This window comes from Lactuca saligna, chromosome 3 (assembly GCF_052625555.1).
Source record: "Lactuca saligna cultivar CGN05327 chromosome 3, ASM5262555v1, whole genome shotgun sequence".
In the NCBI taxonomy this organism is placed as follows: Eukaryota; Viridiplantae; Streptophyta; class Magnoliopsida; order Asterales; family Asteraceae; genus Lactuca; species Lactuca saligna.
In genome coordinates, this window is record NC_136419.1 from 121,629,285 (window position 1) to 121,643,405 (window position 14,121).

Here is a 14,121-nt window from a genome sequence, read left to right on the forward strand (position 1 = left end):
CATCATTTTACTTCCTATACAACTCTATATTAATTTTTCTACAATGCATTGAACTCAATAAAGTTCAATGGAATATATATTCGAAAAATATATTACATCTTTAAGTGGTCATCCCTTTTCTCAAGTTAAATTTTTTTTTAAACAAATTTATTTTATGCTAAACCCTTTTTAATAGTTTTAGTTATTATCATACAACGAATGAGAAGGTAAACGGGTAACAAGTTGCGCCGCATTAAAGAGTTCAATAACCATTGAACTCTATATTCATTGATATACAACATTGCATCTAACAATTGTAAAGTTTAATCAATTGAATGTTAATTAGACATATTACCTCATTCAACTCTCTTATTAAACTATACATTGTGGATGCTTTTATAACGGGTGTTATATCAAATATCACCATTATTTTTCAAAAACTTCAAAAAAAAATGATTTTTGTTTGTTTTAATTTAATTAATATCCTTTTATTTTAATAAAAACCAATTACATGTCACTAAATAAATACTCAACAACAATTTTATACAGAATCAATCTCCTCTGTAACCCATTTTGTCGTCGGACAAAACGTTATCAAATAATCATCGGAAAAACAGTTAACCAACGGCGCCGGAGTATCAAACGCATAACTATAATACGACGGACACACCTCTTTGAAGATCTTCGAGTACACACTCGGCTTGCATCGATTCGGCGTTCCATACTCATTCCGACAACAAAACTTATCATTATCAAAAGCCAAACAAGCACTTTTGCAAGCAACAACTTCACCCTTTTCATTCAAAACCTCAAGTTCTTCTGGGCAAACATCATTCAAATCCTTCTTACAGCCTCCGATTCGACATTTCGGTGACGAAGGTATCGTCGTCACGGAGACCGGGATATTGTAGCCGTCGACTAAACTCACATCGTAAAAACTGGGTTTACTTTTGTCGGGTTGTAACGCGAATTGAACCAGTGTCACCGGTGGAGACCCAATTAGCCCGTTGCAGTGTAATTTTCCTCCGCAATCGCCGGTTTCACAGGTGGGGGCGTTATTTGAACCAAATTTGCACCCTGTTCTAGCCCAGATCCGGCCTACCCAATCGGCCGGAGCTTGGATTTTGCGTTGCTCTGCTGGCGAAAGGTAGAAGCCGCCGTAGGCTAACACCGGATGGCCGTCGTTTGCGGCGGTTGCCGGCCATATTGGATATGGGCATTTGTTGCTGATGTAGAAATTGCAGGCTACCGCCTCTTTCACTGTAAAATAAAGGGTTTATTAAGTTATTTCATTTATTTATTTTTATAAAATAAAAATGAATTTATAACTTTTTTAGAGAAAAATTGTAAAGTTTTTATCTGTCGAGTACTTGTGTGATTTATAAAAATTAGGATATTGGTTGAACAAAATAGTTTTTATAATCATATTGATATACTTATTTAAATTAAAAAAGAAAAAAAAAAAAAAAGATATTAACATATTACATAAAATATAAGGGGAAATTACCAGACAAGATAAGGAAAACTGAGAAAAGAACAAATGGTCTTGTTGGCTTCATTTCTTTTTTGTTGTATAGGTTTTTGGATTTTAAAAATGTATTTATAGAAGGTTTATAAGTTCTAATAAGTGGTTGAAGTATTGTCTAAGTCTTTAAAGTAGTGGTACTACCTTCCTTTAAAAGACAAGCAAACCTTAAAGTTAAGGGATAAGGCGCCACCTCGCAATGAAATTACAATTTATGTTGTGAGTTTAGTTTGGATAAATGTATGTTGCTGTTACTTATGTTAATTTTTATTGGTATGAATTTATTCAGGTTAAACATATAAGATAAATTGATAAACATTTTCCAAGTTGAATCATGTAAAGATCAAACATTGCTTCTAAATACTAACCGATCAAAGAAAATGTTCTTTTAAATTAATTTTATGGACTTTAGATGTTGAATTGGAGTAAATGAAAGGAATTGCACTTAATGCAGGTTAATTAACCTATTTCCCAAAATCCATTTTTGCAACATATTTATGCGGTTTTGTCATCTTATTATGCTGATTCTCGTTGGACTTGACACTAGAACAACTAGTGTCATCTTATTATGTTAATTCTCGATGCTAAGAGATGGTTGTTATAACTTGGTATTAAAGTAATAGATTAAACGAATTGGTTAGTAACTTGACACACCTAGATTTAAAACGTGAGTGAGTAGGCAAGAGTGACAATGTTATGATCACTTTTAGTGACAATTATATGTTTATTAAATGTAGGAATCCATGCATATAAGTTGTTATGTTAATATGTGTTACAAATTTGGATTAAGATTTCTATGCTATGAATTGATATTATGGGACTACTAAATTCAAAAAACTTTAAACACAATTGGAACAATGAGAAATGAAAATCTCTTGCGTCATGTCACTTAAGATTCAAACCCTTTACCTTCAATGAAGAGGATTCTAATGCAAACAAGAGCCCACAAGTACTTATGGTAGAACCAATGAAGAAACTTCATGATGATATGCAATGAAAAAGCTGTTTATGATATGCACCAAATTTGGGGACGAACTTTTGGGCGATGTGCCCCAAAATACACCAAAAAAATGCTACAACACTCAGGAGCGGAGCTAGAAATTTAGGATAAGGGGGGTTTATTTATCGGTGGTACTAGTAAGCGGTGACTAGGAGGCGGAGATGCTGTTGAGTGGTTATTTTTTTGATTCTAGAAATTTTCTTTTTTAACATTTTGTGGTTTTTACCGTCTTAAAAATCAGTTGTGCGTTTCTCTCGGTCCAAAGTATTTTAATTTTTTTTTATAGAATCAGATGTGATTATGATTTTAGAATTTGAATTTCAAATTTAGATCATTTTTGTGAGACTTTTTTGAATGAGAAACATTTAAAAGAAATTGGTTTATACATCTTGTTTTGTTATGTTATAATCTATTTAAATAAATGGATTTAAAAGAGAGAATCCACAAAATAGGACCATGAAAGTATTATATGAATAGAATGAATATTATTTGATATTTAAAGTAAAAGTGTAAATAGACAGTGGTGATTTGAAAATGTTAGGGGTGGCCAAACACCGGCTAGTCCCCCACTAGCTCCGCCACTACAACACTACTGGAAAAAGGATAATACAATACACAATAATTTAATATAGATGTATTAAACCCCGTATTAGAAAGGGATGTAGGTTTCTAATTATAGGCGTATTTATATGATTCATATGCCATTAAACATATTTAATTAATTTTAATATTTTATTTTCCGTATCTTCATTCTTTTTGGTGTAATCAAATGGGGAAAAGGAACAAAGTCCTCGTCTTTTCATCTCACCGCTACATTCTCCAAGCTACCACTCATTTCCTCCTCCCGAGGACCGCCGCACCACCATCTCTTCTCCTCTCGACGATCACTTCACCATCATCTCCCCTCGCCTCGACGACTACTAGAGCACTGCCTCCTCCCTCTTTTTGAACAAACAGAAACCACCAGCACTTTCGCCTTAATAGAACGACTTTCATTTTTTTGGATTTCAGATCAGGAAGTCGGGATGTATGATAAATTATTTGAATATGATCGAATATGTAAGCAGAAAAAGATCATATGTACCGCATTCATATCAAATGTATCGCGGATCAGATCGGAGATATGGTTGTTGTTTTGTTGTCACTCGGTCTTTGTTTTTATTTCATTATCCATCCTTTTCCTCAATGTTGATTCTAATTTTTGTCACTTATAACCATTTTCGTTTTGATTTTTGACCTAGCTTGTGTTTCGGTTGTTTCATTCAGGATCAAACGATGAAAGAGAGCAAATCAAGCAGTGCTACGAGGAAAGCCGATACCAAGTACGATTTAATCTATACTATATTTCACAGATGCTATATGTTAGGGTTTAATGTTGTTTGTTTTACCTTCAATGAAATTAGGTTTTTGTTCTTCCCAGGATCATGATTTTGGTGAAGTGATCGAGTTTCAAAAAAGCTTTCTAATTTCAATTTGCTATGAGTTTTATGGATATACTCCCTATGTTCGATAAGTAAATAGGGAAGAGGCTTCTAAACATTATTTCATTACTTTTTTCAGACATATGGAGCATTCCAATTGGTGTATAGTCACTCTTCTAATGTGGTGGGCACAAGCTGTTCATTTATGTGTTGGTAGTTTGTATTGATGTTACATGCTTCTTGTTTCATTCTGAATTTTTACAGCGAAAACTCTATTTTGGAAGTGGCATGCATGAGGACATCTTTTCTCTTTTCAAGTAAGGATATAAAGTTTATTTATGATTTGATAATGTGAAAATGCATGTTAGCAGCTATGAGTTACATGAGTTCTTTTCTGACAGTAATATATAAAAACTTATATATAAACTTTGTTTAATTGTGATCTTATTATATTAAGATCTGATTACTTGTTTATTTGAGCATTTTGTAGTGACCAAAAATATTGGCTTTGTTATTTGTATCTGGGATCCAATTGTCATGGTGAGTGTTCTTGAAAATAATTACATTTGTTTTGCCTTTATGAGGACAATTAAACATATGTAATGTAATTTTATATACTCTTTTGAGTTTTAATTAAATTACATCTATTTGTAGTTACTTGTGAGAGAAGATGTTTTGGCTGAGTTTAAAAGTGAACTTGTTAACATACCTTGAAATTCAGGTTATGTCCATTAACTTAATTAAAAATGAATTTTGAGTTTAGTTTAATATTTGTGTAACTATGACTTTATCTTTGTAAAATTATGTTATATAATCTTCCATTCAGGGATTATTAAATATGACAAAAGAAATTGTTTGTTATGGCATTCCAGCATATTCAAGAAAAATAAATGGAAAATACATTCAATCTCTTCTTCTTTTACAATTACAAGGTATGATAATTTTATATATTTTATAGTATTTTATAACTATAACAAAATTACAAAACCATGTTTCTTATTGTTTTACTGCATAAAAAACGTGTTCTAGAGGAGTTAAAGAAACAAATTAAAGAAGTGGAACTTGCAGAATCAAAAGACGTGTCATTACACTGGTATGACATGGCAATGTGTGTGTTATAATAATACAACAAATCATCTGTTTCTTTATATCTTTTTAAATTTTTTTATTTAAGTTCTCTTAACATATAATAATATAATATAAGTTAATAACTTTATTATTTTTCATTTTGGTTTTAAGAGTGTTCAAATGATTGGTGGAATCTATGTGGCCTTCAACCACTTGGGTGAGGTTAGTACACATATATATTTAGTTTACCAAATATTGTAATAGACATATGACATCATCATTATGTGTTGTTTGATCCTTAGACAAGGACACTTGGCACGCTAAATTCAAGATTTAAATAGGTTCCTTTAGCTTTTTGTGAATGCCTTGTGCCAATGCAAAAAGAAGAGCCAAAAAGATATCATGGATATTATCACAGGATGTTATGAATAATAGGCGCAAGTAAGTCTTATTTTGGATTGACATTTTAATATTTTGTTATAAAATTCCTTTTAGTGTCCTTTTTTAGGATACTTGAAAGAGATCACGCTCATCATCTTGATAATGGAAGGAGAATGTATTTTCTGCCCTCTGGCGCACACGATTTTGTTCTTATTATTCCATTTTCTAATTTTCTTTTTGTGCCCCTAGGTGGTGAAGCTTTGTTTGCTTTTGACTGTCAAGGAATCTGCAGATAATGTGCCTAGAAATTTGGAGTATCACCTTATATATGAAAATGCTAAATGCTCCAACTGTTGGTAACATGGTCTCATATAGGTTAGTAATTTTCCAACTATTCACTTATTTCATTCGTCATTATCATTAAGATTAGATTGTGTTGGTTGTGTAAACTTTAGTGTTTTGACTCCATATGTTCTCTACTCAAAAGAAGAGCTTTACAAGGAAAATGAAGATGGATCTTCTCTAGGTGTCTGTAACGCCCGCAGATCTGGGCTAGTCAATTTAGAGACAATGAACATCAAAAATAAGTTTTTGATGGAAGATCATTTAGAAAGATTAATCTTAACCAAGTTATATTATATGTTACAAGGGTTTCGTACATATAAAGAACGCTGAAATCCGAGTTATAACGAAGAAGTTATGGTCCGTCGAAGTTTTACGGCGAAACCAGCACAACACCGCGTAACGTAAAAAGTGAATTTTTAATAAACTAATTTTAGCCTTAGATATCTAAAAGAAAGTTGTAATATACGTTAAACCAAGAGTGTGCATAAAAAGAAGGTCAAAATCTGACTTCGTATGAGCATGTTATTATTTTTCTAAGATTTGGCACAGCAGTGCACAACCCGAAATTCAAAATTTAGATCGATCAATTTTGGGCCAACGCAACCTAAATGAGAATTGAAGATCTCATTAATAGTAGCACAACAGTAAAAAGACAGACGAAAACGGACGTCGGATGAAGAAGTTATGAATTTTTAACGGACTTTTTCTGTCCCTGCCTGTTAAAAATATAACTTTAAAAATAAAGTCAAAATTAGCCGACAAAGTCTAAATGAAAGTTGCAGAGTACGTCTCCACCTACGCGTGGATATAAAGAGCATCAAAATAGAGTTCGTATAAACGAGTTACAAATTATAATAGCATATTTACATATTAAAATAATGTATAAATCATATATACGTACACATATATATACATATGTATATATCATTAGAAATGTATCGACGATGCGGTCATTATAAGACCAATGTTGAATAATTTTGACATTTGTTTAGTACAAATATCGTTAAATCTATTTAAAATAGTATTATAAAGGGGTGTTTAGTTTTTTATATAACTATAAGGTTATTAAGTAACTATGAGGGTAGTTTTTGAAAATTCAATTACTATAAATAAGAGCCTTTGACTCTCATATTTCTTGCACCATTCTCTTGATTCAAGAGTCTTTCTCTTCTTATCCCCCGAGCTTTCGGTCCCTCGTGATTCGACTTCTCTTTCTGTAGTTTTAGTATAGTAAGGTGAGCGTTGAAGCGCAGCACGAATCTTTTTTAGAAAGATTCAGCGACGAAGTTCTGCCACTGCAGAGCCCGACTCCTAGCTAAAACCCCTTGTAGGTAAGTTATGCTTACCCTATTTAAATATAGCTTATATTTAAAATTAGTATTGTTATTATGAACTTATAATAAATATTTGAGCTGTTATTATGACTTATATAAGTGTCGTTATAATATCTTTTTAACTACTCGCGGTACGGGGAATCTAGTTTAAAGGGCCGCATATGGTTGTTGGATTTCAGAAGTGCTATATGCCAAAATGGTCCTGCCCTCCGGTGTTTTATGTCTGGCCCCTGTCTGTACATAGTTCTTGAAAAATATTGCTTAAACGCTTATATAATAATAATAATAATAATAATAATAATAATAATAATAATAATAATAATAATTAGTCACGACAAATACTAGACTAAAATCTAGTGGTAATAATACTATGTTTCGTCGAAGAAAATTATTTTTAAGAAGCATAGCACTGTTTGAATTCGAAATCACCACCTTAACAAGTGAGTGCATAGTCCCTTTCATGAACATGATTTTAATACAAGTATTGACTGAAGTATTAAATATATGTTTATGTGCAAATTATTTGATGTTGCCTGAGATACGAGTTAAAGAACATACTTGATAGTATATTATGATTTAGGATAAAGAGTAAACCTAAATTAATTATAAGGAATATTGGGTAGTATCTTTTTATGAGTACGAGTGAGATATACATGGAGAATAGAACTTTAAAATATGTCATTGATCCGAGAGAATGGATTAGACATAGTTATTGTCCCTAGTTCGAGAGTATGGATTGGACATAGTTAATTGTCACTAATCCGGGAGTATGGATTAAGATATAGTCAGTTGTCCTTAATCCGGGAGTATGGACAAGACATAGTTATTTGTCATTAATCCGAGAGTATGGATTTAGACATAGACATTTGTCCCTAGTCTGAGAGTATGGAATGGGCACAATTATTGATCCGAGAGCATGGATTGGATCCGAGAGTATGGATTAAGTATAGTGGTAAAGTTTAAGGTCTAAGAGTATGGATAGTGTCGTTGGGAGAAACGACGGGGTGGGGTAAGAGTTGCTTATATATATGGTGAAATTGTATATTTTGTGAGTTCTAAATTATATATATGATATAACATTGTGTGATTAAAATCCCTATGTACTCACCAGGTTTCCCAACCCGACCCACTCAAATTTATTTGTATCACAGGTGTCAATATGAAGTTATATTACACAGAGAGATTAAGGAGATGTAAATCACCAGTGTTAATGAATGTAAGTTCTATTTATGCTTATGTTTCTATATTGACGATGACATCCCAACATTTTAAAATGAATAAAATACATTTCTACGGAAATGCTTTGATAACATATTTATCATGTTTTTCTAGGAACAAATTCCGCAATACTTTTCTTTAAAATGTTACTCTGATTTTCAAAATAAAGCATAAACAAATCGGTCTTTTCTGGCCTTAAAAATGGGGATGTCATAGTGTCTGTTGATATTAGTTTTGATTGTTGGCCCCTTTATTTAGAATCAAAGAACGTTAGGTTTGTAATTGGGTGCTGAATAGGGCTGAAATGTAATCAAGAAGGGCCACTGGGAAGGAATCTGGGTTTGGTATCTTGACATCTAGTACGGTTGTATGATTGATCTAGTACGGTTGTATGATGAGATCATATGGTGTATTAGATGGTTGTGTGCTTGAGAGGATTCATATAGAGTATGGTTAAATAGTTGTATTCTATTAGGCAATTTAATCTAATACACTCATCTACTAATACGTTCCAATATTTTTACTATATTTATAGTTTTAACCGTATTAAATTAGACTTTCTCTAGTAGTGCAAGGAGTAAATCTATTGATGTTGTCACCCAACTATTAAGTCCTTATAGAGAAAGCCCTTATCCAACTTCAAATAAAAGATGTATGTTTAAATACTTATTTACATGTTGACCAAATGAATATGAGGGTTTTGATCGCCATCACTATGCATTGGATATGAGAAACAGAACAAATACTTGAAGTTAGTGAAGGCAATGAAAATCAAAATGTGGGGTTTGCCGTCCCAACTTTTTAAAGGTGAAGCATTTTTTGGTGGAATTTTGTATATAATACTATTGGGAAAGAAAGAATACCAAGTTGGAGTTTAGATGAGTTTTTGGGAAGATTGAAAACTAAGTTGTGTGCTAACTGCGATCTCAAAAATATTGTAGAAGATTTTTTTTCCCATCATAAAGAAAACACGTTGGTTGATGAAGAAACAGAAAGATTCATGGATATTAGTTTGTTTTTGAAAGATATGTTCCCCTAAAAAGGGAAAGGATTAATTGACATGCTATTAGAATATTAGAAAAAAAAAAATTAAGGTTAAACATCCCATTAAACTTGATGATGCTATTATTGCCACTCATGATATGGAATACATGATAATGAAGAGGGCCGGCCAATGGAAGATAAGTAATTGGAAAAAAGGATATTGCAGTGGATTGTCTAGTTTTATAAAAGGAGTTGTTACTCTCCAAGCAACAAGAAACCAAGTCAAAGTCAAGATCATTCGGGTTCAAGTCATTCTAGGAGTAGATGAGGAGGTGTTAGTTAGGTGTTCAAAAAAATATTTTCCCTATTGAAAGGAGGGGAAAAAATCTTTTGATTTTTGATTGAAATAATTCAAAGACATAGAATGTTACCTGTGTCTTGGGACATTATAGTTAGTGGCAGAACCAGAAATTTGGATACGGGGTACAACGATTGTCAAGATATACTTTATGTAGTTATCTTATTCTATACATTAAAAAACATGATACAATCCTTTTAGTTGGGGGTACAATAACATAGAACATGTTTACAAATAAATTTGTTATATATATATATATATATATATATATATATATATATATATATATATATATATATATATATAACAATTTTTTTTGGAAATGCTATAGTACCCCACTGTCCTATGTAGCTCCGCCACTGATTATAGTTCCAAATGTCAGCCTCGACTACAAACAAATGTGAAGATCATTCCATATGGATGTGGATGAAGTCAAAGAAGCTCATGATGTCGTCATAGGTGTTGTGTTACAGCCTCCAAAGCTAAAATAGCCACCATTGTTGACAAAATGAAACCTATAGGACAAGTTTTTCTTCCCACCCTATGATGAACACAATTAATGAAGGCAACTATAATGGTGGCTGCCAAGACTATAAATAGAGACCTCATGCTTCAGTTGTATGCATCCCAAAAACACAGAGAAACATATAGTATAACACTTAGAGTAAGAGTGTAAGTGAGAGGGTTGGTTTTTTGTAATAGTTGAGTGTGAGAGTTGCTCCTCGTATTGTAATTCTATTTTAGTATTTAATAGAAGAGTTTTCCAACCCCAACAACTGGTATCAGAGCCCCGTTTGGTGTCCAAAGAATTCTTTACGAATTTCTCTGTTTTTTCGTCAAAATTTTTTAGTCTCAAAATCCATTTTTGAGTACACCGTTGGAAAGGGCTTGTTTCAAGGATTCCAAAAATATGTTTTTCGTAATTGTTTGACCACGGGAAGACCTCCAAAACGTCGGTCAAAGTTTGGTCAAAATCACCGAAAAAACCAGTCACCGGAGAGCCTCGCTGGAGAAGAAGGAGTGACGTCATCATTGACCAGAGTTTCAGAAAGTTTCAGTTTAGCCCCTGAAGTTCCATAAAATTGCACACATGTCCCTCTGTTTCGGAAAAAGCTGCAATTGGGTCCCTGTTGTTCTGAAATTAACTGTTTTGATCCCTGGACTTCTGAAAAGTTTCAGAAAGGTCCCTGGTTTGCAGAAACGTTTCAGATAGTCCCCTGTAAGTTCCGAAAATTATAGTTTAGCCCCTATAGTTCTGAAAAGTTACAAATTAGCACATAACTTTTCAAGAAAGTATATTTTGAGCCCGAAAAATTCTACCCCACCATTTTTTACGCTTCTGAATCCAACCGAGAGCTCGGTTTTATCTAATTTTTCCACGAAATATTTGTAAAATAAATTTGCAATTATTTTCAATGGAATCTACAAGTACGATTACGATGGTTCGACTTACGCCCACAAATTACAACATGTGGAAGCCAAGGATGGAAGATTTGCTTAATCTGAAAGATTTAGCAGAGCCTATAGAAAAGAAAGGCGTCAAACTGACACGAAGACAGACGAAGTTTAGACGAGAATAAATAGGAAAACGGTGGCACAAATTCGATAGTGGATCGACCATAGTGTTTTTCATCATGTCTCTCAAGAGACAGACGCGTACAAACTTTGGGGGAAGCTCGAGAGTATGTATTAGGAAAAGACGACACACAACAAGACCTTGCTGATGAGGCGCCTTGTAAACCACAAGTTACGAAGTGGTATGTCCATAACCGAGCATACGAGTCAGTTCCAAGATCTCGTAAACTAGCTCGGTGCTGCTGATTGGGTTCTCAAAGACAAGGAACAAGCCATATTGCTCTTGAGTTCTCTACCAGATAATTGGGAGATGCTTGTTGTGACTCTCAGCAACTCTGCCCCCGGTGGCAAAGTGTCAATGGAGATGGTCATAGACGCCCTGATGAACGAGGAAGCCAGAAGGAAAGCAGATGGTACAGATCAGTCTTTTGCCCTCGTGTCAGAAAATAAAGAAAGAGGCGGAGGAAGAACTGGAGGTAGAGGTCTAGGCAGAGGCAAACATAGTCAAAGTAGAGGAAGATCTCAAGATCATGGGAATCCATGAGATCAAGGGAAATCGCGAGATCGAGGTAAATCTTCAAATACATGGTTCGAAGGCTATTGCAATCATTGTAATTATTATGGCAACAAAAGAAGTGATTGTCGAAGGTTCTTACGAGAGCAACCCGAGTCAAGTAAGAAGCCAAGCAGGGAGAATGGTGAAACCATGGTCACCATAACACAAGACGTTGCCCTTGTTACATACGAGGAGGAACCATGCCTACATGTTGGAACTCATGAGGATGAGTGGGTGATTGATAGCGCTGCATCATATCATTCAACTCCAAACCGCGATTTATTCACTACTTATAAACCCGGAGACCATGGTACTGTAAAGATGGGAAACACCAGTTTCTCAAGCATTGTTGGTATTGGTGATGTACATTTAAAGACCAATGTTGGATGTACATTGGTGTTGAAAGATGTTCGGCATGTCCCGGAGCTAAAAATGAATCTTATCTCAGTTGGAGCTCTTGACATCCAAGGATATGATAATCAATTCAAAAATGGCACTTGGAAGTTGTTAAAAGGTGTTATGGTTGTTGCAAGGGGACAACTTGATGGTACTCTTTATAAAAGCCATGCAAAGCTACTTCAGCCAAGTCTCAATGCTGTTGAAGAAGAGACATCACCAAACTTGTGGCATAGAAGACTAGGCCACATGAGCGAGAAGGGATTGACGACTCTTGCAAAGAAGGAGTCCATTTCAATGGCAAAAGATGTTGCCTTGGATCCTTGTGAATACTGCCTATTTGGGAAACAACATAGAGTTTCCTTTAGCTCCACAAGAAAGAACTGCTCTAAGTTGCTGAGCCTTGTCCACTCCAACATATGTGGACCCATTGAAGTAGAATCTCTTAGTGGAAGCCGATATTTTGTGACATTCATTAACGATGCATCACGAAAGGTATGGGCATACTGTTTGAGAACGAAGGATCAAGTATTGGACCGCTTCAAAGCTTTTCATGCAATGGTGGAAAGACAAACAGGCAAGAAGCTAAAGTGTCTCCGATCACATAATGGAGGCGAGTACTATTCCCGTGATTTCTCTAAATACTGCACGGAACATGGTATCAGACATGAAAAGACTGTCCCACGAACCCCACAACACAATGGTGTAGCAGAACGGATGAATCGCACAATTGTTGAGAAAGTTCGATGCATGCTCAACATGACTAAACTCCCAAAGCTATTTTGGGGTGAAGCTGTATTGACATCTTGCTATCTAATAAATAGGTCACCTTCCGCTCCATTGAATTTTGAAGTTCCGGAGAAGATATGGACGGGTAAAGACATATCATATTCTCACTTGAGATTATTTGGGTGCAAGGCATTTGCACATGTATCAAGTGAATTGCGGAAGAAGTTGGACCTCAAATCCACTCCATGCATCTTTATTGGATATGGAGATGAAGAGTTTGGGTATAGGCTATGGGATCCAGAACTAAAGAAGGTTATTCGAAGTAGAGATGTGGTTTTCTATGAAAACCAATATTACGATTTCAAGGCATCGATTAACGAACAATCTGTTGGAATAGTGTCTAAGGCTGCAACTATATTAGGCAAGTATTTGACCCGATTGTGCATGGTCCTTTTGGGTTGCCTTCACCATAGCAACTTGGTAGGATGATTTATTATGAGAGAATAGATATTATTTATATGGAATAATAATATAGTTATTTGATTAATATAAGTCATAGATTAATTAGTATTAATTTGGTGACTTAAAGAGATTAATTAAATAAGAGGGTATAAACTGTCAATTGCTTGATAGTTAAACTTTAGACCGTAAATCCTTATTGATAAAGGACTGGACGATTTCTAAGGCTAGGATAAGCCAAAATCGTCCATAGGGTTATCAAGGAAAGGATATGGATTAACTTAAAGTCTAAGTTATCCAATTAGGGTTTAAGTTGTAACCCTTAAGGAGTCTACAAGTATAAATAGACCCTATGGCTGAGAGAATTTGACACATCTTCTAAAGTAAGGATACTCTGGTCGAATTCCATCCCCTCTCCTCTCTCTCAAATCATCCTCTCTTTGCTAGTTGGTGTTTGTAAGCCATTAGAGGAGTGACATGTGACATCCCCAAAATCACGGCCAGAAAAGACCGGTTTTGTTTATACTTTATTTCAAAATCAGAGTTATCTTTTAATAAAAGGTTTGCGGAATTTGTCCCAAAACAATAATATGATAAAGATTTATCAAAAGCATTTCCATAGAAATGTAATCATTAAAAGACTCGGGATGTCATGTTCGTACAGATCAAAAGTATAAACAGTACAATATAAGTCTTACTACATTATTTCATATCTACAGGCCTATATCCGTAATCCCTCGTCCAAAACATCACACCTATGCTCATGCGCCACTACCTGTAATGCATAAAACTG

The 14,121-nt window shown here is 34.3% G+C and overlaps 2 protein-coding genes across 11 annotated transcripts; one reads left to right on the forward strand and one right to left on the reverse strand.

Moving 5' to 3' along the window:
* Positions 1-442: 442 nt before the first annotated feature.
* On the reverse strand, positions 443-1,595 carry LOC145037190 (Pathogenesis-related thaumatin superfamily protein). The gene is made up of 2 exons (XM_078985788.1): positions 1,487-1,595; positions 443-1,239 (listed from the first exon to the last, which is right to left on the reverse strand). Exons 1-2 carry the CDS (start codon positions 1,536-1,538, stop codon positions 521-523), a joined length of 771 nt encoding a protein of 256 aa, XP_078841914.1. The 5' UTR covers positions 1,539-1,595; the 3' UTR covers positions 443-520.
* Positions 1,596-3,276: 1,681 nt separating this feature from the next.
* LOC145037192 (uncharacterized) lies at positions 3,277-6,256 on the forward strand. Of its 10 annotated transcripts, none has more exons than XM_078985795.1 (12): positions 3,277-3,630; positions 3,771-3,826; positions 3,925-3,937; positions 4,065-4,109; positions 4,190-4,242; positions 4,416-4,465; positions 4,798-4,857; positions 4,955-5,033; positions 5,165-5,215; positions 5,296-5,434; positions 5,624-5,749; positions 5,830-6,256. In XM_078985795.1, the coding sequence occupies exons 1-9, from the start codon at positions 3,583-3,585 to the stop codon at positions 5,175-5,177; spliced, it is 417 nt and encodes a 138-aa protein (XP_078841921.1). In that variant the 5' UTR covers positions 3,277-3,582; the 3' UTR covers positions 5,178-5,215; positions 5,296-5,434; positions 5,624-5,749; positions 5,830-6,256. The 10 variants fall into 10 exon arrangements, 6 of the variants coding, with proteins under 6 accessions (XP_078841921.1, XP_078841917.1, XP_078841918.1 ...); XR_013678662.1 differs by adding an exon at positions 4,580-4,646 and having other exon boundaries at positions 3,589-3,630; positions 3,908-3,937; positions 4,065-4,242; positions 4,752-4,857; positions 4,955-5,018; XM_078985796.1 differs by having other exon boundaries at positions 3,595-3,630; positions 3,908-3,937.
* The last annotated feature ends 7,865 nt before the right edge of the window (positions 6,257-14,121 follow it).

Coding starts and splice junctions, on each gene's coding strand:
- LOC145037190 (XM_078985788.1), bottom strand. CDS start 1,538: ATGAAGCCAACAAGACCATTTGTTCTTTTCTCAGTTTTCCTTATCTTG. Junction 1,240..1,486: donor AGTTTTCCTTATCTTGTCTG/GTAATTTCCCCT, acceptor TTTATTTTACAG/TGAAAGAGGCGGTAGCCTGC.
- LOC145037192 (XM_078985791.1), top strand. CDS start 3,534: ATGATAAATTATTTGAATATGATCGAATATGTAAGCAGAAAAAGATCA. Junction 3,631..3,770: donor CGGATCAGATCGGAGATATG/GTTGTTGTTTTG, acceptor TGTTTCATTCAG/GATCAAACGATGAAAGAGAG. Junction 4,110..4,189: donor ATAGTCACTCTTCTAATGTG/GTGGGCACAAGC, acceptor GAATTTTTACAG/CGAAAACTCTATTTTGGAAG.